Source organism: Pinus tabuliformis, chromosome 3_1 (assembly GCF_031772625.1).
Source record: "Pinus tabuliformis cultivar Carrire ecotype Pingquan chromosome 3_1, CPIR1, whole genome shotgun sequence".
In the NCBI taxonomy this organism is placed as follows: domain Eukaryota; kingdom Viridiplantae; phylum Streptophyta; class Pinopsida; order Pinales; family Pinaceae; genus Pinus; species Pinus tabuliformis.
This window is the reverse complement of record NC_142301.1, coordinates 901712184-901739400: the sequence shown is the minus strand read 5'-3', so window position 1 is coordinate 901739400 and position 27217 is coordinate 901712184. Positions and strand designations below refer to the sequence as shown.

Below are 27217 nucleotides of genomic sequence, written 5' to 3'. Positions count from 1 at the left end.
ATATATAGATATGATCTCAAATTTAAAATCTTCATTATAATGTTAATCTATTTAAATTCTCATCAACACATATAATTAAAAAATATATAAAATCAAAAATTTAAATTGGACTTTTAAAATTATTTTTTCAAAAAAAATAATTAAATCAATTTATGTTATTGTCATAATATGATTTTTTTAATTAATAAATTTGTAATAAAAACAATATTATATTAGTTTGCTTTACAAATAATATTATTTTTTTATGTAAAGTCAATTATATATATTATTATATTATTTTAAAAGAAGAAAAAATTAACATATTTTAATTTTTATTTCTAAAATTAATTAAGTAATTAGATTTTTTCTTTAAATATATATTTGAGAAAAGTTGTTTGGGTACAATTCAATTAGTTAATCTAAAAAATTTCAAATCATTAAAACTGCAAAAATCTAAATTCAAATCTCCTTGTTGTAAACCAAAAGCTATAAGTAATAATGATCTGTCTAGCTACATAGTACACCCCCAAAAGAAAAATATCATATATTTGAAAAAAAAACAAACAACACCATAGCTAAATCCTTTAACGTAATCTTGATCCTCTAAATATTCAAGATTATCCCCTCTCATTGTTAGTGCATTCTATATTAAACTCGACGATGTATAGACTTCCACGTGGACACGTCCAACCCAGAACTCTAAGACAATCTAGACTTCTACATGAACACATCTGCCCCATTTCAGAACAACATATTCAAATGCGTGGGTGAGTCCTGAATAATTTAAATGAATCACACTCTCCGATGATATAGACGTCCACATGGACACGTCCAACCCAAAACTCTAAGACAATCTAGACTTCTACATGAATACATCTGCCCCACTACTGAACAACATATTCAAATGCGTGGATGAGTCCTGAATAATTTAAATGAATCCGGCTAAGAGGCTTTTTTATCATGTATGTCTACACGTTTGAATGAAGTTGCAGAAGACATTAACAAAATAATTATGAGATAGCTGGATGACTCTAACATGCTTTCAGTCATCCGCCCTAAACCATACATTCTTAGATTCCTAAGATAAAAGTAACAGAAATGTAACGATAGATCTAGAAATAGATAGTACATAAACAGAGAAAAACTTGACTGAACTTTTACTTCTTACTTGTCTCCCAAATCAATATTAGTGCTGACCGTGTGATTCAATTCCCTCAACATCCGCATGAAATCGGCCCAAATTCCTTATACGCTGAAACTTATTGTATCAGTACTCGCCATTAAAGACGAAACTGCACTCTAGCAACATGCCGTTGCTAAGACGTTTTTTTTTTAATTTCTTCCGCCATGGATGAAATTAGGCTGCCATGTATTGACCATGGCAGCCTAATTTCTTCCTAAGCATTTCACTGCGCAGGATTTGGAGATGACACCGGCCACTCGAAATTGCAAAACCACCACTGCTGAATCCTCGGAGTTGGTTGACAAGTTCGATTATTTTGATTGAATTTGTAGTCGACTGTCGATCGGCTGTTGCTATCTATTCAGAGATATTTTATCGAAATGCATTAAAGTCGAATCTGACGAAGAAGCCCGGAAATTTCATCTCTGGTAGTGATTCGCTTGCGTTAAAAGATATCCGTCGTTTAGGAAAAGTCGGTCAAATTAAAAATAGCGAGGTTACTGTCATGGCCGAACTAAGATTCGCTGAGGGCTACTTGTTATTTTGTACAACAATTAATTTTCCAAGATATAGAAATTGGCCGGTCTGTAGCATAATTCATGGTCCATTTAGACTTAGCTTAGAATCAATTGCTTCACCTGCAAGTTAAACGAGGGTCCAGTGAAACTGCCCAATTAGAATCGGTTGCCTCGCCTTCAAGCTAATTCATGGTCCATTCAAGACATCACCAGCCAAATTACAATCCTTGGGGCATTCATGTTAGTTTATTGTGCATTGAAGACATCATTAAATCCTCTCATGGCAGCATAATTTGCTAAGGCTAAATGTTGAGAGGTACATGGATGCAGTGTTATATAGAATTTTTTTATTTTTATTTTTGCTAAGTAAGATTAATCTATTAAGAGAAGAAAAAAGCTATTTACAGAGTGGTACTGGTTGTACAGAAGAACAGCCTATCTCAACTTGCCGAAGAACTAGTTCTAAGACTGCCCCAACAGAGGGGAAACCAGTCTGATAGTGCAGATATTACAAAAAAGAGTGCATCATTAAACATTTGCCACAGTTTTCTGGGCAGTGCTAAGAAAACAACCTTAAACCAGCAATTGGGTATGCCTGCGTGGACAAAAAAGAAGTTGAACCAAAAGTTAAAAGAAGTGCCACCTGGCATTGGTAATCTGGTTGATGAACTCCTCCGTGGCAGGTTCCTCCACTATCGGGCAGCTCCAATCTTCGTGGTTGTCTGGCTGAGAGTGCTCGCCTTCTCCTCTTCCTTCAACCAGCGGCGTGTCCTCCTCATTCACCTTGCGCTGCTCCATGGCTGGCGTAGCAAGCTGAGGCTCTGAATCCTCAAGCTGTTCCCCCACAACCTCCTTCCCTTTCCGACTGGGCGGTTCACCGTGCGCAGCTTCCTTATCTTTGTTAGCATTCTGCCGAGCTCTGTGTTGACTGGTTTCCCCTTTAAGCGCATCGTTCCTGGGGGAGGGCGCCTGGGTGTTCTGAGCCGCCTCCTCAAAGAAGGAGATGGCAATGGTTGCAGTGATAATTGGCTGATTGAGAGTGCTGCGGAAGTGGAAAAACGTGGTGTGGGGGGAGGGATGCTGAGGCAGAGGGAAGGGAGCAGAACGAAGGCGAGCTCGACCCCATCCGCTTCTGGTATTGGGATAGCGAGGATTTTCCGCCGAGGAAGAGGGAGAGCCCGAGGTGCTTCGCCTCCTAACCTGCTGTCGAGAGCTTCCACCCCTCGAGCCGCCCCTTCTGCTGATCAGACGCTGTCTCACCATGATGGGATAAGGAACAGAGAGAGTGTAATGGTACTCTGAAAGTGGATAGAAGAGAAAATTGGGAGCAGGCGGAGGGCGCGACTCAGAAGCCAAGTATAACCCAGCAGACACCCATAACCCACCTTCGCCAGGCCGTCGATGCATATGAAGCTTCCAGACCAGACAATTGCAATACATAAATTTTAATTCAACCGCCTCTCCTCGGCTATCCCCCGCCATTACTCCTGCATTAAATGGAGCCGAAGCCCAACTTGACCTGAAGCATGCGGAGGTGATGGTCTGATCCATATCCAGGTTGTGCATGCCGTCGTCCCAATGCGCATAGCCATGTGATCTCCCCTTCAGCTGTAATGAACTCGTCCCTTCCATTTCCAGGTGGTGCTGGGCTGGCAGGTGTCGTCCAGCATTGCCGCACCCCTGTCCCATCACCCTAACTGTCATCTGAAGCACCCGCATCCGGGGTGGCTGCGTCCTTTTGAACCAGAGTGTTGCATTCCTGTTTCTGTTCATGATTCTGTATTATATCTAGGGTACCTGTAAGAAGAGAATGCCTGCTTTCTACTCCCAGGTTGGCAAGGAGGTCCGCTACCTTGTTGCTTTCCCTCTTGACATGATTGAAAATAATTGCTCTGTTGGTGTTGAGAATATTTTCTATAGCTTCCAATCTGGCCTCAAGTCTCCAACTAGTGGAGACTTTATTCGCATGTGCTCCATTGAGTAGCTGTTTGGCCATGTTGATGAGGATTTGGGAGTCTCCTTCGATCTCCAGAGGCTGGTAGCCATGGTGTTGGGCTAAGAGTAATCCCTGCCAGAGTCCCTCCAGTTCAGCTGAGTTATTTGTGTCCCATCCTATATTGCCAAAGTAGATTAAGAGAGGAAAACCCCTATAATCTCTGAAAATGCCACCAAAACCTGCGTTCCCTGGGTTACCCTTTGACGCTCCATCAAAGTTGAGCTTGAGTCTGTGTCTAGGAGGGGGGAGCCAAAGATGCTTGCTGATGTTTGGATTTCCTATGGGATTGCAATCAGGGCTTCCTTGCGGGAGTTGGAGATTCCAATTTTCCCATATGGTTTTCTCATTATCTTGCTTGGGAAAGTCATCCGGGAGCCAAGTTTTAAGCGCCAAAGTCTCTGCCAGGTTCTTGCCGAACTTGTCCCAGATGATTTCTAAAGGAGTGCTTTGGTCTTTAAAGATACGCTTGTTCCTTTCTTTCCATATAGTCCATATAAGGAGGTCGGGAATGATTCTCCATAGATGATTAAGGATAGCGCTATTGTAGGGATTTTGGTGCCAGAGGCGAATGGAGTTGATGATGTCCTCAGATGACCTGCAATTTCTTTGACAGCGGAAACTGGTTTTCTCCCACAGATGATTGGCTAGAGAACAGGAATCCAAGAGATGTTGTAGCGTTTCCTCTTGGGAATGACAATTGGGGCATATGGAGGGCCCATGTATGTTTCTTTTTCTTAAATTGTCCCAAGTTAGGATTTTACGATGCCCAGTGAGCCACAGAAATATAGAGACTTTGGGCCAGATGCCCGGAGTCCAGACCCTTCCCCAGATGGGATCTTGAGGCGCATCATCTTGGCATTTGATTTTGTATGCTTCTTTCGTGGTAAAGGTTCCCCTTGGGGTATATCCCCATCTCAATAAATCGTTGCCTTCGGTGTGTCTGATCCTTCGTTTTTGGAGCTCTCTTTCCAGGTTTTCTCTTGTCTGATGGTCTATATTTCTTATCAGTCTGTCAGGGTGCTTCCATTGTCTGTAGCCTTGGTTAATCTCCTGTGTCCATTGTTGTTTGACCAATTCCTTTTGTTGTTCCTCCCAAACATGGCTGGGCGGAAGATTAAGAATGCTGTCAAGCTTGGGGAGCTGATTCCAAGCGTCCGTCCAGAAACGAGCTGTATTACCACTTCTGATCTCCCAAAATCCGTGTTGTTGGATCAACGAGAAGTGTTGACTGGCCGCATTCCACATCAACGAGCCTTTCTCTACAGGGGTGAATCTGATAAGTTCCTCCACTGGTCTGTGGTTGGCATATTTGGCTGTCCAGATGGCTCCCCAGGGCTTGTTTGGTGCAGTGAGCCATTGCCACCAAATTCTCGCACCCATGATTTCATTGCTGTGACTAGGGTCTCTCAGTCCTAAGCCACCTTTTTCCTTGGGCTTGCAAGCTGTTGTCCATTTAACAAGGGCCCATTTGCGATTTGTTCCATGAGTTCCCCACAGAAAGTTGCGCTGAAGATCTCTGATTCTTTTAAGAGCCCATTTAGGCGCTGCTAGGATTGAGAAGAGGTATAGGGGCATTGCCTGAAGCACCGCTTTGATTAGAACTAATCTGCTGGCCATATTCAAAGCTCTATAGGTCCATAAGGAGAGACGGATTTCAAGCTTCTCTAAGAGCTTGCGCCAAGAGGCATGCTTAATAGCAGAGTCAATGAGGGGAGCGCCTAGGTAATTGGAGGGCAGGGAGGCTATGGAAAAACCAAGAATGCGGGCGATAGCACGTTGAATGATGGGAGGCGTGTGAAAGAAAAAGATTTGTGATTTGGCTTTGTTTATGCTTGTACCAGAGGCATCAGAGAAGTCCTTTAGAAGGGTTTTGAAGACGATGGCTTCTTGGACAGATGGATATCCGAAAAGCATATTGTCATCCACGAATTGTTGATGGGTGGTAGCAGGGGTATTGTGTATGGAAATTCCTTTGAGAAGCTGGGAGTGAAGGGCATGCTTGATGAGTCTCCCTAACCCTTCTGCCATCAGAACAAAAAGGAAAGGAGAAAGAGGGTCCCCTTGTCTAATCCCTCTGGAGGGGCTGAAAGGTCGAGAGGGGATGCCATTAATGAGGATGGAAAAAAAGGTTGAGGAGATTAGACTATGAACCCAGCGAACCCACATTGGTGAAAAACCAAAAGCATGTAGCATTTTTTGAATATAAGTCCAACTTAATTTATCAAAAGCTTTGGAGAGGTCAATCTTGAGAATCATACCTGCCTGTTTGGAGGTCTTGAGGGAGTGTATGATTTCATGAGTGAGGATAATGCCGTCCAATATTTGTCGACCTTCAATGTACCCTGATTGTTCCGGCGATATGAGCAGGGGTAATAGCGGCTTCAGCCTGTTTGCAATGACTTTAGTGATGACCTTGTAGATGACATTACAAAGAGAAATTGGGCGAAATTTGTCCGGAGTGATGGTGTTGTCTTCTTTGGGGATGAGAGCAATAAAAGTTGAATTCAACGAAGGCAGTAGCCAGTGAAGAGAACGAGATTCTTCTACCACTTGCCAAACTTCCCCTTTTATGAGCTCCCAGAATGAGTGGAAGAAGGTGGTGGAAAAGCCGTCCGGACCTGGTGCTTTGCCTTCCTTGAGCTGCTTCATGGCTATGTCCACCTCCTCGGGCATTACAGGTCGGAGAAGGAGTTGGTTGTGTTCTTCAGTGATGACTTTTGGCACAAGTTGAGTGATCTTTTCTATGGCAATCCTTCTGTCAATTTGGGGTTCTTGTAGGACTTCTTGAAAGTGATTGATGAATTCCTGTTCGATCTCTGCATGGTCCTCCACTCTTCCCCCCCTTGCTTTTGGATGAAGGTAATAGTATTATGCATTCTTCTTTGAATAGTGGTTTTGTGGAAGAATTTGGTGTTCCTCTCGCCCTCTTTCAGCCATCTGATTCTGGATTTTTGCTTCCAGAGAATTTCTTCCTGCTTGTTTCTTTCCTCCATTTGATTATGTATATGCTTCTCCCATTCCAGGGTTTCGTCATTGTACCCCTCTGTTATTATCTGTTGTTGGAGATCCCTCATTTCCTTGTTGAGGTGTTGTTGGGCCTGAAAGATATTGCCAAAAGTCTCCTTATTCCATCTTTTGATTTGGGCTTTCAGATATTTGAGTTTCTGTTGGAATTGGAACATTTTTTATCCTTCTGGCGCCGAGAAGTTGTTCCAAGTGTGTCTGATGAAGTCTTTGAAAGCGGGATGAGTTAACCAGCATGCCTCAAATCTGAAGGGACGTCTGGTGGTGCTGCCTAGTCGCTGCCATTGGAGCGCTATAGGCCAATGATCAGAGCCGGAGTAGGGGAGGATGGATGCTGAGAGGTCGCCCGAGATGTATTGCGTTGTCCGAGATGAGGAATCTGTCGAGTTTTGAAGCTATTTGGTACTTCCCAGCCCGACGATTGCTCCAAGTGTATATGCCATTGGGAGTTTGCATGTCGATAAGCATGTTGTTATGGATAAAGTCTTTGAAGTGGTCCGCTTCCTGATCCAGCTTGGCCCGACCTCCCTTCTTTTCCTCTGACTTGGTGATCATATTGAAGTCTCCACCTATGAGCCATAGGGAGTGTTCTCTGTTGAAGTTGAGAGTTGCTATGGTGTCTAGAAGAGCAATTTTATTGGGAGCGTCCTGCGGAAAGTAAACGTTGGTCAGATGACCATGTATGTTGGTGCCAATTATATGGAACGTTGCCTGGATGAGGTTGTGGGATGCGTGGAAATTTGACAACATTATTGCCTGCGTGTTCCATGCAATTGCTAAGCCTCCAGAAGCTCCTGATGCATCCACTGCCACTGAATGACATCCTGGCCAAGCTTTTGAAAGAATGCTTCCCAAGGTGTTACTGTTGCACTTTGTTTCCTGCAGGAAGAATATCTGGGGTTGTTCCTGCCTAATCATATTTTTAATCATTCTGAGTTTCCCAGGGCTGTTGAGCCCTCTTACATTCCATGAGGTGAGCTTCATTGATCACTGTGTGGAGTGGGCCTATAGTACTTTGTCAATTTAGCATATCTACCTGAGTCGACCAGGATTTTCCCTACTGCTATAGTTCTTTGGAGATTAGTCTTTCTTCCCCGCTTTTTAGAGTCCTTTGGAATGAGGGTGCCATCCCATTGACTTCCTGGTTGTATTCCCAATTGCTGTTGCTGATATGCTCTGGATAATATGGTTTCCAGAGTGCTGAGCTGATGCTCTTGGATTTTGTCATACTCCTTCTTTCTACAAGCTTGCTCCAGTCCAAAAATGTCTAGCCCTTTTAGATCTATACTTTCTGGTTCTTCCTCCATATGCTGCACTTGACTGCTTTCCTCTGAGATAAGCGCTAGTTGCCAGGATTGATTTTGTGGTTCATCCGTCTCCATGGCTTTGGATGTTCCTTCAGGGTTTTTCGGGTCTGCTGTGGGAGTTCCGCTTGATTTAGTTGGAGTGCCCTCAACTTCTATATCCTTTACTTTCCCATTAAGTCCCTTTTGTCTCTCTTTGGGGGTTGTAGAGATCAAGGGTTGCTCTTCTGAGGCTTGTGCTAGAATTCCAAAGCTATTACTCGTGGATGGGATAGAGGCCGTATCTTGCTGGGGTTTTTTCCCGGTGGAAGGTTTTTTGTGCGCTCGTTTGCGGCTGGGAACCTTGGTAAAACCATCTTGAGCCTGTTGTTCAGAGGGATCGGAGGCAGTGGTTTTGGCATTTAGCGGACAATCCCTAAAGAGATGCCCGTGAGCATGACATTTGCGGCAGCGAAAAGGTACATGTTCATAATCCAAGGGTTGAATCCATTCATAGTCGTCATGAGAGAGACTTACCGAGTCCGGTAGGGCTTTGTCCAGGCGCATGAAGACACAGATGCGGGCATAGGATGTGTATCTTCGAAGCTTCGTCTCTTCCGCTGCTTTTACATATTCCCCCAGTCCATTCCCAATGTCTTTGAGCAACCCTTCATCCCAGTATTCCTCTGGAAGTGAATACATTCTGATCCACACTGGAGCCCAGGTGAGGTCTTCCTTATCCGGGTTAAATCTTGCAACCCAGTTCCTTAGATACAATCCTGCTGAGTTGAAAAAGTATGGCCCCTCACCCATGATTCTGAACTTGTCTTCTAGGCACAAGAATATCACAGTAAAGAACCCCTTTGGTCCTAACTGCAGTGTTATATGGCCCTTGGGTTTCCATTTAGCAGCGATCCAGCCATACAAGGCTTTTTCTGTCGGCCAGAATCCTATAAATTTCCCGATGAGTGCATGATCCGTCATATATTGGATTCGTTCATTGATCTTCTAACTGGGCAGTTCTATCTTAGGTCTTTCAGCTGCTATCGGTTTGCATGTTTTCGAGGTAACCTTGATCGGCTCCTTTGGCTTGTCTTTTCCTTCTGGCGTTTCGCTGCTCTTGTCAGACTGACTGGCAGGTGCGTCGGGTTTATGCTGTTTCGGCTTCTCACTGTTATCCGCCGCAGCTTGGATTGATCCAAAGACCAACGCCCCCGTTTGCCCTGGCGGCGAGGTATTGGACAAGGGGGAGGGCTTTGAGGCCCCCCCTGCGGGGGATCCATGCTCCTTGTTGATATGCCTGCGGTGCTCTGTCGAGACCAGGAGGTCAGGCCCTCGGTGGAAGCTGAGTCGTGCTTGTCTGCGCCATCTCAGAAGGTTGCAGGAACCCTAGATGCAGAGCCTTTCACTTTCAAAACGATATGAATTACCATATACCCAGAACCTTATTTTTTATTAAGCATATATAGATATTTTCTTTTTTTTACTAAATTTATAGTTTTTTTTTAATGTTATTAGTTTAAGGAATGATTGTAATATTTATTTGCTCGTTGACCATTATTAATTTAGCATTACTGATATAAATTTTGTTATTTAATTTTGGAAAATATATATTTATTTTTTAATATAAAGTAGTCTAATAAGGCCATAATTTTGCATAGAAAAAAGTGAAAATTTTGGCAAATATTTTGATAAAATTGCGAGGAATTTTGAGAGATTCATGTTACAACTCTCAAGCTTCACAACGCTCATAGTGCTGAATCTATTTTCACCATTCAAGAAAAGATTCAAACACTCCTATGGTTGGTTTTGTTGAAATAAAAAATAGCTGGATTTGGTCAAAACCTAACTTTCACGGAAAAGGTGTGGCCTCGGTAGAGCCTTTCAATGTTAGTATAAAAACTGATTTTTAACATTTGATTCAACCGATTTGGTCAAAACCTAACTTTCACGGAAAAGGTGTGGCCTCGGTAGAGCCTTTCAATGTTAGTATAAAAACTAATTTTTAACATTTGATTCGACCATAACTTGACCGTCTTATTACAGCCTCAGAAAAATTAATTTTAAATATATGGTTTAAATAAGTCCTTAGAAAAATTGATATGAATAAGATGTAAAGAAATACATTTGTTACGAGTTACTTCTCACCATTATCTATGTTTTCCTCAACACTTATGTACAAGTAAAATTGTAAATGTGTCGACTTACTAGTCGTTACTAACCAGTAAAATTGATGCAAGTCCATGTGCCTAAACAAGCAAATAATTTATCCACATTAGATCTCAATTTATTAGTTCTCCCGAAACAAGATTATAGGATTCCGTTTACCTATTAACCATTATTTATTTAGCTAACATTAACATTTTTTTATGCAATTATTCTGATAGCATAGTTTCTACTTGAGTGGAAAAAACTAAAGTACCCTGTAGCACTTGTTGAATGATGCATTTACTTAATCCTCCCACCTAAGAACCAATTTGATTAATGTTAGTGCATACACTTATAAGTTTTTACTTAAATTTTTTTGGACTTATATTAAATTAAAGTATTTCATTTTTATTGGATTTGATTCCATTTAATTTCTTTAGATTTATTAAGTATGGAGAGGGATAAAAAAAAATTAGATGAACATCTCTTTTAAAATGTAAGGCCGCAAGAAAAGTTCGCAAGTTGAAAGATTTGATCCCTTTTGGTTCTTGATAAATGAAAAGTTAGAGAGATCTATGTTGGTTTCTATATAAATAGAATGTCTAATGCATGTTATCTATGGAAAGACGTCAATAACACACTAATAAAATATTTAACCAATTATAATTTTTTATTTACATTTGATATATATATATATATATAAAACATTAAATCAATTAAAGAAATTAGATATCTCATTTAGACACAAAGCACCTCTCACTGGAATAAGAAATCTATGTCTTCAATTAAAAAAAAAAAATGACTTACACTAATTTTTTTTAAATACCATATCACTTTAATATAAAATAAATATATCCATCACACTAAATTGTAATAACAATATTACTTTTAGATTTCAAGTGTCAATTACATATTAAATAATGAAAAAATTATACATCTCCCTTTATAAAAAGTTTAAAACAATCATAAATAAAATCAATTTAAAAAAAAAATTATGGACAACATTAAATATATTTTATTATTATTATTTTTTAACATATTAATATAAGATTTTATTATTTTTAAATATAATTTTAAAAAACAATATCTCTTATATCAAACTATAACAAAAAAAAATATATATATATATATATTTTAATATTTTAGAAGTTTAAACGCATTATTTTATTCACAAACCTTTTAAAAATTACTATTTTTATTAATATATTAAAAACTTGAAAACATTTTTTAACGCATAAATCCTTGATTGATTATTTTTATTTCAGTTTAAATTGAATAAATATTTCAATATACTTCAACGCTGGTAACAAATTCAATTTATCTAACAATTTTCTCACGCGATAATTAGTTTGCCACTCTTTTTAAAGGAAGATTTCAATCACCATCTTGTTGCGGCCAATGGGAAGTCACGGCTACTTTACATTTCGATTCTATCTCATTCTCCATACAGCCTTCTACATGTAAGATTCCTCACTTTACAATGTCCGGAAAGGGTTAATGCATTACACAAATCAACGAAAATGGGATATCAAAAAATAGATGTAAATTGGTGAAGCGAGTTATTCCAAAGCCATTTCTATCAAGGAAACGCAGGACAAAAGTAAAATATAAAATATATATATATATATATATATATTATATATTATAGAAAGAAATACTGAGAAGCCAACATCTGAATTAATTATACCAAATAAATTCAGAATGAAAGAATCGGGGGCTCCAGCGTACTTCTAAATTGAATTAAGAAAGCAAACCAGCCAGCAACCAAACCATCTAAATGAATTATACCGATTAAAGTAAAAATTAACGAATGGGAGACCTACTACGTACTAAGAAAGATATGTTTTATTTATTCAATTTTTAATATAAAATTAATATGTGATTGAATTGTGAATAGATATGTTTTATTCATTCAATTTTTAATATAAAATTAATATGTGATTGAATTGTGGATATTTCAATAGACAATTTTTTAGAATAGATTTAATGAAAGTATACTTAAAAAAACCAAGATTGACTGTACCATAATTTTATTTTTGTTTAGATTTATAGATTTCTAGGCTACTGTAGCGTAAAAAACAACAAAATAAAATCTCTCACACACATTTTATACAATATAGGACTTCATAAACCCTTTCGAGTGAAAAACCTAGCTAAAATATGAGATCGCTTTGTTCTCTTTCTCTGAATGGAAATATGATAGTGAGTACAAACAAGTATGGCTAGTGAGTACAAACAAGTATGGCTTGTGGCCCGTAGGCTACTACAATGCACAAATACTCTCTATGTGCTCTATATCCTATCCCTATTGAATATTTTTATGAGCAATGGAACAAATGCACTTGAGAAGTGGAACTTATTTTCCTCCTAGTGACCTAGTTATAACACAACTCTATAGCATACTAGTACTTAGGTTTGTCTACCTGAACTCTAAACTAGAGTTATAATATAGACTCTTATAGAGTTTTCTATATTATAATCACATGGGTAGAAACTTTTCCATGAATTATGGGGGCTGATGTGGCATCCTCTTGAATTATGGTGGTGGAAACCAGAAGGTCAACTTTTTAGTGACAAATTTTACATGCATACTTTGCATGACACAATTTTTTCATTGTTGGAAAGATATCTGTGTGTATAATAGGAAAAATGGTGCAACAAAAAAGTGGTAAAGTTTTACCCCAAAAAAATATGCCTCAAAATACTCTTGGAAGGTTTCAAACCTTGTTTTGCCAAACTGGGACTCCTTGGTAAAAATGCTCCTCATAGTTGATTCATCCACTTTTTGCACTTTGGAAGTGTCAAGATGGATGAAAACAAATATAATGATTTGATATGGATCACACCTCCCCATTTTGGGAAGCTTTTGGTCCTTAAAAGCTTATACTAAATGAAGTGAGGAAATTTTTCCTCCACCTTCTCTCTAGTATACCATTTAGCTTTGCTTGGAAGTTGTCCTTTCAACCCAATGTACCAAAGATCATGTTGCCCTTGTCTTGTAATTTTATCTTTCATTAACTTTTCTTGAGCATCTAATGCCAAATCCTCCATAGAAGGTAGGATCTACTCCTCTTCTTATTCTAGCATGGAAGGCTCATAAAGTTCTAGATTCTCTACATCCACAACTAAGTAAATGCACATATATGCTAGTACATTGAGTTGATAGGCATTACCATCCACCTTTTCTAGTAAAATGAAGGGACCATACTACAGAGTCTTGATCTATACGAGATTTTCATCCTAGGTATTCAAATGTTTTTGGTTGTATCCCCTTAGAAGATGCACAAACGTCATGTTGACTACCTTTGTATGATCATCTATCCGTGAATGGAATGTTGTAGATATTTTCAGTTTAGTGTTTTTCTTCTCACATAATGTAGTCTAGAATGCATATAGAAATCTCGTATCATGGTCTAAAATGATTCTCCTTGGTATCCCAAAGTGCACCCAAACCTGTACAAAGAACAAGTTTGTTGTTTTTTTCTCACTGATGATATTTTTATACGGCATCAAAACACACATCTTGTTAAACCTAAAAACTACCATGAACAGGTAGTCATGTCCCTTCCTTGTTGTTGGTAAACCTCCACTACAAGGAAAATACCTTATAACGGAGGTTATAATGGAAGTTTTTAGTGTTATTAAATTGACAAAAATTGTCCAAATTACATATTCTAAAACATTTGTTTGCAATCGCAGTTGTTTTAGCGGATATTACAACAAAATTTTATAAAACTGAAAAAATTTGGACGATTAGAGGTTTTAGTAGATGTTTTTTTTGTGGTGCACTTCATGGAACAAGTAGCACCATTGTGCTGCGAATATAAAAGCACTGGGGCTGCATACATAACTAAAAGCACCAAGGTGTTGAATTCAAAGAACACCAATGCCTAAAATGTATACTTCCCTAGTGCGTATATCTGAAAAAATGCCTCGAGATGTTCTTTTAGGGAACAACATCGGGGTATGGAAAAAAATATTGCACACCTGGTGCTTTTATTTAAACTCATAGTGTTGATGTGCATTGTTTGTATAAACACACTGGTGCACTAAGGATATTAAAGGAACAATGTTGTTCATTTTAATAATGTACCTGGGCTAGAGATAATATTGTTTAGGACTAAAACATTAGTTTTATGAAAGCACTGATGTGTTAGCCACTTGAACTCATGCTAACTCAAGTCATCTATCCTGATTTATCTGACCCGCTTCACATCTTCCCACCAAATGTTTTCTTTACCTTTCAAATTGGAGATAACAATTCTAGCCTTCATGTTTTTTGTGTACTTAGGCAACTCAAAGAATTTGTTCATCCCAAGTATCCAAGCCTCTGCATCTTCTCATTTCTTCAAGTCTCCATCAAAAGTAGATGGATTTTCTTTCTTAAACTCATATGGAAAGTATCGCTTATCACTCCTCATGTAAGGATGATAACGATGATGATTAGGACGCTTGTTAGAACATGAACTAGAATAGTATATGTATCCATCAGCTCTCCTATCTGAAGTATCCAACAACCTGCCATCTCTAATACTGTCATTTATATATGAAATGTGATCAACACGAGACATACTTCCATATGACCCATTAGTTTTTTCCTCCTGTCCATGGCTGATCCAAAGTGGCCTTTGTCACTGCAATTCTAACAAATTCTAAAGAAGTATAACATTAACTTTTGCTTGTTTCTCTTGCGCCTGTACGATCATGTGATTGTCTTCCTTACAACTCCTTATTTCTTCCTTCAAGCTTCTCAATTTGTATGCCAAATCATAAGAGTTCCCAGCGCCACATTGTTCATCTAATTCATAGGGAGTGTCTTTGTAGTCTACCATCTCTCTAGTCATTTTGATCTTTCTCCTAGAAGACATACTATGTCAGCTAAACCAAACCATAATAAACCAACATACCTTAGAATATTTTGGGGAGGATATCTCATCTTCAAGGTCATCAAATCAACATGATACATGCATAAGCATAATCACAATAGCATATAGACATATAATACAGAAGCACATAATCATGTAACCATCAGTCTAGCTAGAGTTCAGTCATCAATGCATGACCACATCAACTACACATACCATCACCTCATGCATGACAACAAAAACCATACCAAAGTACAGTGACAATATGAAATCATAAAGAACATGTAACCAATCATTCACTGATGATGACATACTTCATAGAAAAAACATCCTCTTCAAGATGGCAACATCGCTACAACCATGACTGACACCATGCATATGGAACACGCACATAGACCACATGGATCATTAATCACATGTGAAAATGACATGAATGCATGACCAACACACCACCCATTCAATTTTACGGTTGAACCATGCTTTGATACCACTCTACAACACCCTCCTCCCACATCTACCCAAGTAACCAGCCAACCGGGGTAAACATGTGACGAGAAGATACTATGAATAGATTCAACCTCCTATGTGACCTTAAGGAAGTGGAATCAACAAAAAAAGAATATAAATACCTTCCACATGAATTACAACTATCCTAGGAACCACCCCAACCACTCAGGTAGTTAGCCCTTGGTTCCCTCTGAAGTTTTTTTACCACTTGACCTCTGGACACTCCCATGTTATAGGCTTTCCAGCATCTACGAGGCTTTGTATTCTCTCATGACAAGGCATGCCAACATCAAGGGACTATTTTTCTCAGTGTTGTTCTAGTGTCCCCAGGATTTGAGCCACTTTTTCAAGCCGAGAGCCCCAATCTCTACCTAGAATTGAATGACACCTTCAGAACAATAAGATAACAAGGAAACAATGATGCAAAATTAAATACTTGAACAAGCGCTTAACAAGACCCCTAATAGCCATGATAAGAATTTCGTCAAACATATCACAAATATGTAATCTATAGGTGTAAACAACATATCTAAGGATAGGGATCTCATACTTATATGAGAATCACTAAGAACCATTGATCTCTCCTATCATTTGCTGCATTATCATCTATTAGGTCAAAGATAAATTGTCTATTAATTTACAAGTAAAAATGTGATGAGAGCCATACATATCCACTGTCATAAAACACATATATAAGCAACATAATAGCAACAAAAATACCAATGAAATAACACCCATATGACCCACATATAAACCAATATAATACTCATAGAAATACAAGGAGAAATAACCTCATATTGATGATGCAAAAGCCAAACCCGAGATGGGACTACCACGTTCCACTCGACTATAGAATGGCTTAGACAAATCTCTCTTCATCTATTCACCCACGTTCCATATTCCAAGCATGAATGCCAAACTCAAACCAAAAGAACCAATGAGGGAATCTTGAGGATAAACAACCTCACCCTCATCAGTAGAAACCAGGGTTTACCATAATCCATCCTGGATCACTAGGCCAACATAATTAACATGTAATAAAAGAATTTACCATGATCTCCATCAGATCACTAGGCCAAACAAGCATGGCTACCACTGGATTTCTCCACCTACACAGTCTGATCCATGGATCACTAGGCCCTAAACCGAGACCCCACCTTGTAGGCTTTACTGTATATCCTTCCATTCACCAGCAAGGATTCCTAGGCATAATAAAGGGAAACCACCTCTAGGCTTTACCATATATCTCGTCATTCACCTGCAAGGATTCCTAGGCCCACCAAGGCAACACAATCCTAGCTTTACTACAACCTATAGTCCGGCTCAGGGGTCACTAGGCCAGTGGCTTTACCATGATCCACAATCTAGTTCAAGGACCTCTAGTCCATGTGCTCTATCATTCAGAGATCCATCTCACTCAGCTTTGAATCCATCCAGTTATCTAGCTCAACCAAAACATGAGAACACCATCACACCATGGCCATCCGAAAACGCCAGGGCCAGGATGAAAATATTGTCACACCTAATAAAAGCCATAACAACAAAAGAACCACATGCAATACCATGCATGCCAAATCTAGTAAGGAAAATCCACATGCAAATCAATACGTGCGAAGAATATTGTTGTAGCTACTTGATCTTATTCTTCCTTGCTTGATATTTTCTTCCTTTTTCCTTCTTTTCCTTTCTTTATCCAATGCCAAAATTCTCCAAGAAAACATTACGTGTCCAAGAGTGAGAGAGAGAGAGAGAAAATAATGAGAGAGCTCTAAAACTGAACTGACAAAATGCTACAAATTGATCCTCAGAAGGCTTTTTATCAAATAGGCCTCTATTTTCTTCATTTTCGTTATTTTCCTTTAATTTCCTCCTCACATGCAACAAGTGGCCTTTCACCTTCCTTTTCTCCTAGTTTCCATTATTTTCATAAATAATTGTGCCAAAAATGTCATTTTTCCTTTCCAAAGACTTAGCCATTGCCTTTTCCAATTTCCTTAGCCATTAATAACCAAATGAACACCCAATAGGATGCTTTTCCCAACATCTAGCTTGGAATAAGTATCCCATCAACCGTGGTTATTATTTCTCATTTATTAGATTTTATTACATGGAATTTTCACCAGGGTTGTTACAACAGAGCCCTAACTTCATCATCAAAATTTACCCCTACATAACTTAACTAATTGATAACCGTGTTAAATTCATTCAAATGATCATGAACAAATCCACCTTTTAACATTTTCATATTAAATAAACGTTTCATAACAAATACCTTATTGGAGGTCAAAATTTTTCATATAGCTTGGCCAATGTCATTATTAAAACTTCTATTGTCATTTCATTTGAAATGTTGAATGTCACCGACGCTACCAGACACAACTGAATTGTTCCTAGAGCCTTTATGTCAAGAATTTCCCATTTTGCGTCCATCATAATAAACAACTTCTTTGATTTTCTACTCAATGGTAGGTATAAATATTTTTGATACAGATAATCTTCAATGTGCATCTTTCATACATGGTAGTTTTGGAAATTAAATTTCTCAACCCTAAACCTACCATCTTCCTCCATTACTCCTAGTTGAACCAGGAACCCTTCTCTCCCACGAGTTTATTAGCCAAATAAACCTTCAGCTATGATATCAATTGTTAGAAAATTATATATTACATAGCAATGGAACACATAAAATATTGCGGAAACATAATTACATAAACATAAAAAAATAAGAGAGACACCTATATATGTGGTTCACGCAATTTGGGTTATTTCCACAGAGAAGCAATCTGTCCTTCCTTTTATATCATCCAATAAAATGAGGAGATACAACCTATGGCAGATCTATTGTAATTTCCTATTTTCTGTCACATACCCTCCACTCTCTCTCACAATAATCATACATAATCGTAATACAATTCGCTAATATAAACCGAGGATCGCCTTCTAGGGAAAAAACCCTAAATTAACATAACTTCTATCATCAGATCATTTTCCTAATGAACAACCGAGATTGACTGCGAAATTATAATATTTTGCAAGGAAAATTTTCATCTATTTTTAGCTTTGGGGGCGCTATCCCCGAACCCCCACCATAGCGGGGTTCTTTAAAACTAGTCATGGACCCCCCTAGTGACTATCATACAACTGACATTGTTGCCCCAATTAGGAACTGGGGTACAACATGACTAAGACCTCTGAATCAATAACATAATCAGGCTCCATGCCCAACACTATGGGCGATAAGCGAATAGTGGGTTGTCCACTGATACATATAATCTTCTATATGCATCTTTCATAACTCATAGTTTTGGCTATTAAATTTCTCAACCCTAAACCTATCATCTTCCACCATTACTCCTAATCGAACCAGGAACCCTTCTCTCCTAAGAGTTTATCAACCAAATAAAACTTCGGATATGATATCAGTTGTTAGAAAATTATATATTACATAGCAATGGAACACATAAAATATTGCGGAAACACAAATACAGAAACATATAAAATAAGAGAGACACAAATATATGTGGTTCACGCAATTTGGGCTATGTCCATAGAGAAACAGTCTGTCCTTCCTTTCATATCATCCAGCAAAATGAAGAGATACAACTTACAACAGATCTATTGTAATTTCCTCTTTTCTCTCACACACCCTCCACTCTCTCTCTCAGAATAATCATATACATACTCGCAATACAATTCACTAATAAAAATTGAGGATTGCCTTCTAGGCAAAAAATTCCTAAATTAACATAACTTCTATCATCAGATCATTTTCCTAATGAACAACCCGGATTGACTACAAAATTATAATATTTTGCAAGGAAAATTTTCATATATTTTTAGCTTTGGGGACACTGCCCCCGAACCCCCACCATGGGGAGGCTCTTTAAAACTAGTCATGGACTCCACCTGGTCACTATCATATGGGTGGCGTTGTTGCCCTGATTAGGAACTGGGGTACAACACGACCAGGACCTCTGAATCAAGAAGATAATCAAGCTCAACATCCAACATTATGGGTGATAAGGGACTAGTGGGTTGTCCATTGATATTGTCGACTTTCCTATTGATATCAGGATATTTTATCAAATTATTGCATAAATAATTTGTCGATACCTAATATCCCAATACACCAATTTCTCAATGTTCTAACAAAATACTACTGAATGAAAGGAAAGACCTATTAATTGACAAACTTCTATTGAGGTATACCAATGTTAAGAGCTCACATTGTAACTCCTACTTGATCATTGCCCAATACTAGTAGCCAAATACTCAATAAATACCTTTCTTGCTACCTCGTGGGCATGGCTCTTGTATCAACCATTTGATTAGGGGTTAAAGCCAAAACATCTAATCCCAAAATTTTCAAATTTTCACTAGCTTCTAACTTCTTGATAGAGTCGAAATTCTATCATCTAATAGTCCAAGGGCAATACTACACAGTTCTAGGAATACACTTTCGTTTGACAATTATAAGTGATATGTTTTCATGGCTTGGGTTGGTGATAAAGCATAGCGTGACCTAATAGGCCATCTTCCTAGGATTAATTTTAGCTAAGATTTAGGTTGTATCCCCTGTATTTTCCATGTGAACATGGATTGGGGTTGAAGCCTTCCAATCACCAAATTTTTGGACATTCGAAAAACACAACGGGGAGTTGACCCCGAATTTTTTTATAATTCTAAAACCACTTAGGCTCAAACATCAAATTTGTCCCATGGAAAACATGATTTTAAATATTATTTTTTCAAAAAAGTCTACCTCACTTGTCATTGGAAATGAATAAAATAAAATAAAGTAATATCTCTAGTGTCTTGGAAATCCCTGTCCCATCCAAAATACATAAGAGAGTGGGGCATTAAAAATGTTGGTATATTTGCAATGATAGCGACCAAAAAGGTACATTTGAAGGTAAAAATCTAAGAACTTATGAAAGGAGGTTTTATAGTAACTATATGGGTCTTAGATCTTTAATAGAGTGGATCAATTTTCAAATGTGGGGAGAGAATCTAGTTTCAGAAAGGTGTAATGTTGAAATCACATAAAAAAATTTAATTCCCTTCCTCTTCTCCTAAAACATGCCAATCGTGATCGACGAAACTCTGAGGAGGCAAACCCTACCAGAAATTATTAAATTTACATTGTTTTTTATCAAAAAAAATTCCCGCACTTGGGACTTGTTGAAAACAAGAAGTTGCCACTTTATGAAGAAGATGAAGAATATATTTCCCACCTTTTGTTACACTCCCACTTCAGTAAATAAATTCATATATCTAATGTGGGATAAGTCTTAAAACATTGCAATGGAAAGGTCTACATCAAGGCAACCCTACATCAAAGGATCAACAACTCCTTAAATGTAGATAAAGCATTAACCTTAAAGGCTATATACCCAACATAGATTTATCAAAAAAATTACCTTATTCAAAATGAAGCAAAAACCCCTTTATGTTACTATATAAGCTAAGTTGGGACACATATTTGGCTTTATTCGCAAGACTTGTTGGGTTAATTGTACTTGTATGCATGCTTGTCTCCATTTTCTTTGATATAATTGCTACAAAGCTTGAACTCTTACATAATGTTTATCAAATTACCAATATTCACTTTAAGTATTTTTATTTATTACTAAATTTTGAATTGAGTTGGTTGAAATTTTACAAAATCTCATAGGCTAGATTGCAATGATCATCAAATTCATTTTATATAGAACCTTTTTCTTCCAATGTAAATCAATCAATTTGAAATATTTTAAACTGTGCAGCTTAGGGTGACTTAGGCTTAGGTTGCATGGGCTGAGTTTGACATATATATTAGAATTAAAGGTTTGGCGTTGGATTTTGTTATTTATCTTAATGGTTTCCACATAATTTTAACTTTTTCAAAGAATCTTCTTTCTGTAGTTTTCTTTGCTGTGCATGTCTATCTCTATAAAAAATAAAATTAAAAAAAATCAAGCAAATATACTTATCGGATGATAATTATCAATGATTGGGTATAAGCTTTCCACTCCGGCAGTGCCTAACCAGCATACCATAGGGTATTCAATGCGCCGGGAGATGCAGGGGAGATAGCCTGCTAACACGCGAATTCCCCTTTCTTATTTAGTGGCGAGTTTCTGAATTCGCGTGTTAGCGAGCTATCTCTCGTGCATCTCCCGGTGCATTGAATACCCTATGGTATGCTGGTTAGGCACTGCCTTCCACTCCAACCATATTAAAAAACGAGGGTTAGAGTGATGATCAAATTAAACAAAAAAGCCTAAAACTTGATATAGACTTTGTGCATAAAATCACAATCCATACACTATTTCAATTTACTAATGGAATTTTCTAAAAGTAATATCAAATCGATTTTGTTTAGTTAGCATCCTGGTTTGAATAATTGTATACTAAACTCTTTATGAGTGAACAATAACTAATAATTGGATTTCAAACTAACTTTTGTTTTTCTATTTTGAAGTAAGCCATAATAATAAGAAGAGTCAAAGTTAAAGGAATAAAAAAACAAGATATGCATCTTCGAAACTATATTTTCCTTTTTCCCCTAAATAGCTTATATCATAAACATAATCTAGGAATAATTTAAATAACATAAATTAAAAGAATGGTATAAAGGATAGATGTTGCAAGATATTGCATGAAATATCTTAAATATAATCTAGGAATAATTTAAATAACATAAATTAGAAGAATAGTATAAATGATAGATGTTGCAAGATAGTGCATGAAAGAGCTTGGTATGGCACAAGATAAAATCTACCATGTGTTGAATTACAATGTTATTTTCAAATTACATGCATTTTCCTATAGTCCATAATCTAGGAATAATTTAAATAACATAAATTAAAAGAATGGTATAAAGGATAGATGTTGCAAGATATTGCATGAAATATCATAAATATAATCTAGAATAATTTAAATAACATAAATTAGAAGAATAGTATAAATGATAGATGTTGCAAGATAGTGCATGAAAGAGCTTGGTATGGCACAAGATAAAATCTACCATGTGTTGAATTACAATGTTATTTTCAAATTACATGCATTTTCCTATAGTCCAAGAGCTTGCTTATTTGATTCACTCCAGGTTCAATTACACTTTCATTATTTATCTATTTAATTGAGAAGTGGATTCAGAGACTACTTGTTTTGTTTAAATAATGCCTATGCAAAAGCAATATATTCATATTAGTATGAACTAAGATGAATTTTTGTACCAATTACACAAAGTACATGACGTTGACATATATATATTTGCAAAATGTGGTTTACCACATTTACAATTCTAAATGAAAGTAAGAGAGGACTATGGAGAGATACATTTATAAAACTACTAGTGAAGTGGTTAGACATACCAATCAAAATTTGCTATATAACATAGAAAACGACATATTTTCTATTCAATACAAATGCAAATGAAAATCTATATTTTGATTTTTTTCATGACGCAAATTCTATTAGTTTTCACTATGAACCATTAATTTACAAAAACTCATCCAACTGCAATTTTGAAAAATATAGGGTTTACTTGTCACTAATGTACAAATATATTCAATACCATTGGAAATGTGTCATGGATGGTATGCATTCTCATTTATTAGACAAAAAAAAATTAATACATCCAAATTTCGAGATAGTCGTTTTAGTACAATTTGATATTTAATAGAAACATAATTTTATTTACATTCTTTAAGACTTTATATTGTAAAATCTCTTCTCAGTGCAATTATGAATGGGGATCAAAATGCATTAAATTACTTGTGACAATACCTAACTTATGATACCATATAGAACATGGAAATTATTAGTAGTTATCAAGGATATCTTATGAATATGGAAATGCCCAATGAAAAAGGAAAAATAGAGGGTGTGCCATTTTTCTCAGAAAGGATAAGAATCATATTGAAGTGAACATCTAGGTATAGTCATTTTCAATAACAACATTGCTAACTTCTATTATATATATTCATATTTTGATGGAATATCTAATATGGTTTCATTTAAAATAGATACATTTCACACCCATTATATGTTATATTTAGAATTGATTACCCAATGGTTACCAAAATTGTAGACGCAAAATGTAAGAGCAATGAAACATTAATTCCTAAACATGGACTAAAATGACATCAAAATGTGTTTTATGTGGATGGTAAGCATACAATGACATCATTAAATATTGATCCTCACTTTGATATGGCTTGTGATAAGGTAAAATGAAGCCTAAGTAAAAATCATAATTTGACTTGTAACAATTCAAAAAAATGGTGCATGAAAAAAATAATTGCATTAATGGATTCTCCACTAAACATGTAGACATATGATTGATGGGAATGCACATCCACATCATACCTATTATGTCAATGCAAAAACACTTTCTAATGAAAATACATAAATGGCATATCATAGATTGAAACAAACATTGTCTAGAAACAAAAACAAAAAAAAAGGAGGTTGCTACTGAGTATGTTCACCTAAAAAAGAATGATGCAAAGCTTAAATTTATATGAAACAAGCTCAGAGACCCCAAGGAACATATGTGTAATTTTTAACAATTACATTTTTCAGTAAACATTAAATCCTTCATTGAAGGCTTTGAAAAAGAGTATCTAAGGTTGAGTTCAAATGTCTAAAGATTTTTCGTTACAAAAATGTGTTAGATGGAAAAGAGCACTTCAAAATGAAAATTTTCCATAGTTTGCAACACCTTCAAAATAAGACATAACACACCATTGCCAATTTTAGGTATACATTGAGAATTTGCAGAGAGACTTCTAACATTAACAATATTATTCTTGAAAATTACATAATGAGATTACATAAACACTCGTAGATGTGCTTGATTGGATATATTATCAATGCTCCTATCTATATGGATATTCTGCAAAAATAATGCCATATTCTATAAATGAAACAACAAAAATTGCAATTGCATTAAGGGATCATTGCAATACAACAATGCATATCAAATATGAAAAGTGCATATACATATTGGCATGAGGGCGTTGAAAGAATTATGTTCAAGAACACTATATCAAAATGAAGAAATTTGTACATATAAGAATTGAAATCTTGTTCTAAAATGATATAATGATAAATCCATGGAAAATGCAAGCATTTATTATGAAAGTGATATATATAATGAATCAAAAATAAAAAACCTATAGATATGGTAATACATGTATTCACATAGTCACAATGCATTCATCATTTGCAAGAGAAGATCATTCATCTTATACCATTTGAAGGGCACATGAAATTCTAAAAGAAAAATATGTAGAAGAAATGAACTTTCCAAGTCTAATCTATGGAAATCCACATGATGATGACATTGAAAGAAACTTAGTAAACCAAAAATAGTATAATGAGAATTGCTACATGAAAGTGGTGATTTCTTGTATAAAACAACATTTTCTTTTTCAAAACAATAAAATTAATAATTGGCAAAACATTCGTATACAAATAAGAAAAGGACAACTAAGGATAAGAAGGATATTCACAAGAGTTATTAAGTATAAACAAAATTGGAAAAAACACTTAAATATAACATTGGATAGATGAATTTCAAGAACATTTACATTTATTCTAATTACATGCAACATATGGGGAAAATATATATTTCCAATGATATCGCATTTAGTGCTTCCAATTTTTCTGTAACATTTACAAGTGTAGAGCATCGATGGGATCAATTTGTGAATAAGTTGTCTAAATTATATAGGAAAAAAAAATACACATTAAAACATTACAACACAATGAAATTGATTACCTCATAAGAAAAGATCGAGTCACATAAAGTAGTTATTATTAGACATAAAATCAATTCTCTAAAACCATTGATATTTCGTCATAAAACATTGTTTGGAAATTATGAAAATAGAAAATAACAACTAAAAGAATAAAATATTCTTAAATAAATACATAGCTTGTAATACTTATATCCAAATGTATAAAAATGCTAGAATTCAATAATCTCTTACTACACTTCAAAATAAATATAAATGTTTGATGCCTAGAACTGATAGAAATACAATGTAGAGATAAAATGCAATCATATATTAGAGATAAAGTGATAAAGCCTCAAAACATAAAAAAATCAGCAAAACTAATTATTATGAAATATATTATATCCAAATATACAAAAACATTAAAATTCAAGAATCTCTTATTACACTTCAAAATAAATATAAATATTTGATGTCAAAATAAATATAAATGTTCCATGCCTAAAACTGATAAAGATACATTGCAAAGATAAAATGCAATCATATATTAGAGATAAAGTGATAAAGCCTCAAGACATAAAAGAATCAACAGAACTAATTATTATGAAATATATGTTAGGGAAAAAACTTTAAATAATGGGTTATCAAAAATTTAAATAAACATCCTTCTTATAACATTGTTGGGGTCAAAATATTGCTATATTCAAAATAATAATCCCAAACCATGAGTTCAAAAATATGAAATATTAAAAAATAAAGGATAAATAAAAATAGGATATCTATGAAATGTTGAGAAATATTAACAAAGATAAAGCTTCCCTTAAGTAGGCTATGTACTATGTAGAGAAGAAAATGTTTAAGGAAAAAGTAGGGAATTTGAAAATATCCTCTCCACTATGATATAATTGATTAGTAATATGCATTTTTATTTGTAAATGTCGTTTACTTGGTCATATGTATCTCTTATGCCTAGCAAAAGACAATTCTATTTAAAAACACATTGTTATAGCAATGAACACATAGTATATATAGTCTATTCATGGTTCATCTTTTTTATATCTAAAATAATTAATAGATTTAAAACGCAAATAAAATTATTTTTTATCTATTACGTTAAATTAGAAGTTAACTTTTTTGGAATTATGAGTGCACGGCTCAACGGTCGGGGCAGTCGGCTAACTCACACCCCACCCGCATTCGATTCTCCATTGTGTTGCTGCGCTGCAGCCTATGTTGTTCCATTGCGAATGTATTCCAGTTGATGTGACAGATTGGATGTGACAGTTGTCAGTTTGACTGATATGTATATATGTACAAAAAAGAGGGCCCAATATCGCTTCTTCTGGGAATTAGCCCCTCCCTTTAAAAAAAATGAAACGAAAATTATAAAAATGAAACTAAAAAAATTATTATTTTGAAAATCAATTTATAATATAGAGAAAGAATAATATGATATAAAACAAAGTATATATATTTAATTATATTAAAAGAAATTAATATTATTTTTACCATAGATTTATATATATATATGAGAGAAAATTTGTATTTTATTTATTTTTATGATGAAGAAGAATGTTTACTAAAATTAATATGGTCTTAAAAAAAATGAAACTAAAAAAATTATTATTTTGAAAATCGATTTATAATATAGAGAAAGAATAATTTGATATAAAACAAAGTATATATATATTTAATTATATTAAAAGAAATTAATATTATTTTTACCATAGATTTTATATATATATATATATGAAAATTTGTATTTTTTTTTATGATGAAGAAGAATGTTTACTAAAATTAATATGGTCTATCGAATTTTATGAAAGAAATAGATTAATTGAGACTCTTAAATATTTTATATTTGTGATAAAAAAAGAAATGCGAGAAGCACTTCCATATCAATATATTTTGTTGATTTAAAAAGTTAAGAAGGTTGGTAGTGTGACAAAGGTTTTGGAAATGAGAGCAAATGTGAGTAAGAGTTGG

General features: G+C 35.7%; 1 protein-coding gene across 1 annotated transcript; it reads right to left on the bottom strand.

Annotated features, from left to right (window-relative positions):
- Window positions 1–7006: 7006 nt before the first annotated feature.
- On the bottom strand, window positions 7007–7684 carry LOC149190556 (uncharacterized). The gene has a single exon (XM_089410548.1). It carries the CDS (start codon window positions 7682–7684, stop codon window positions 7007–7009), a length of 678 nt encoding a protein of 225 aa, XP_089266674.1.
- Between the last annotated feature and the right edge of the window lie 19533 nt (window positions 7685–27217).

Bases quoted from the DNA above. Each gene is read 5' to 3' on its own strand.
- LOC149190556 (XM_089410548.1), bottom strand. From the start codon at position 7,684: ATGAAGCTCACCTCATGGAATGTAAGAGGGCTCAACAGCCCTGGGAAA.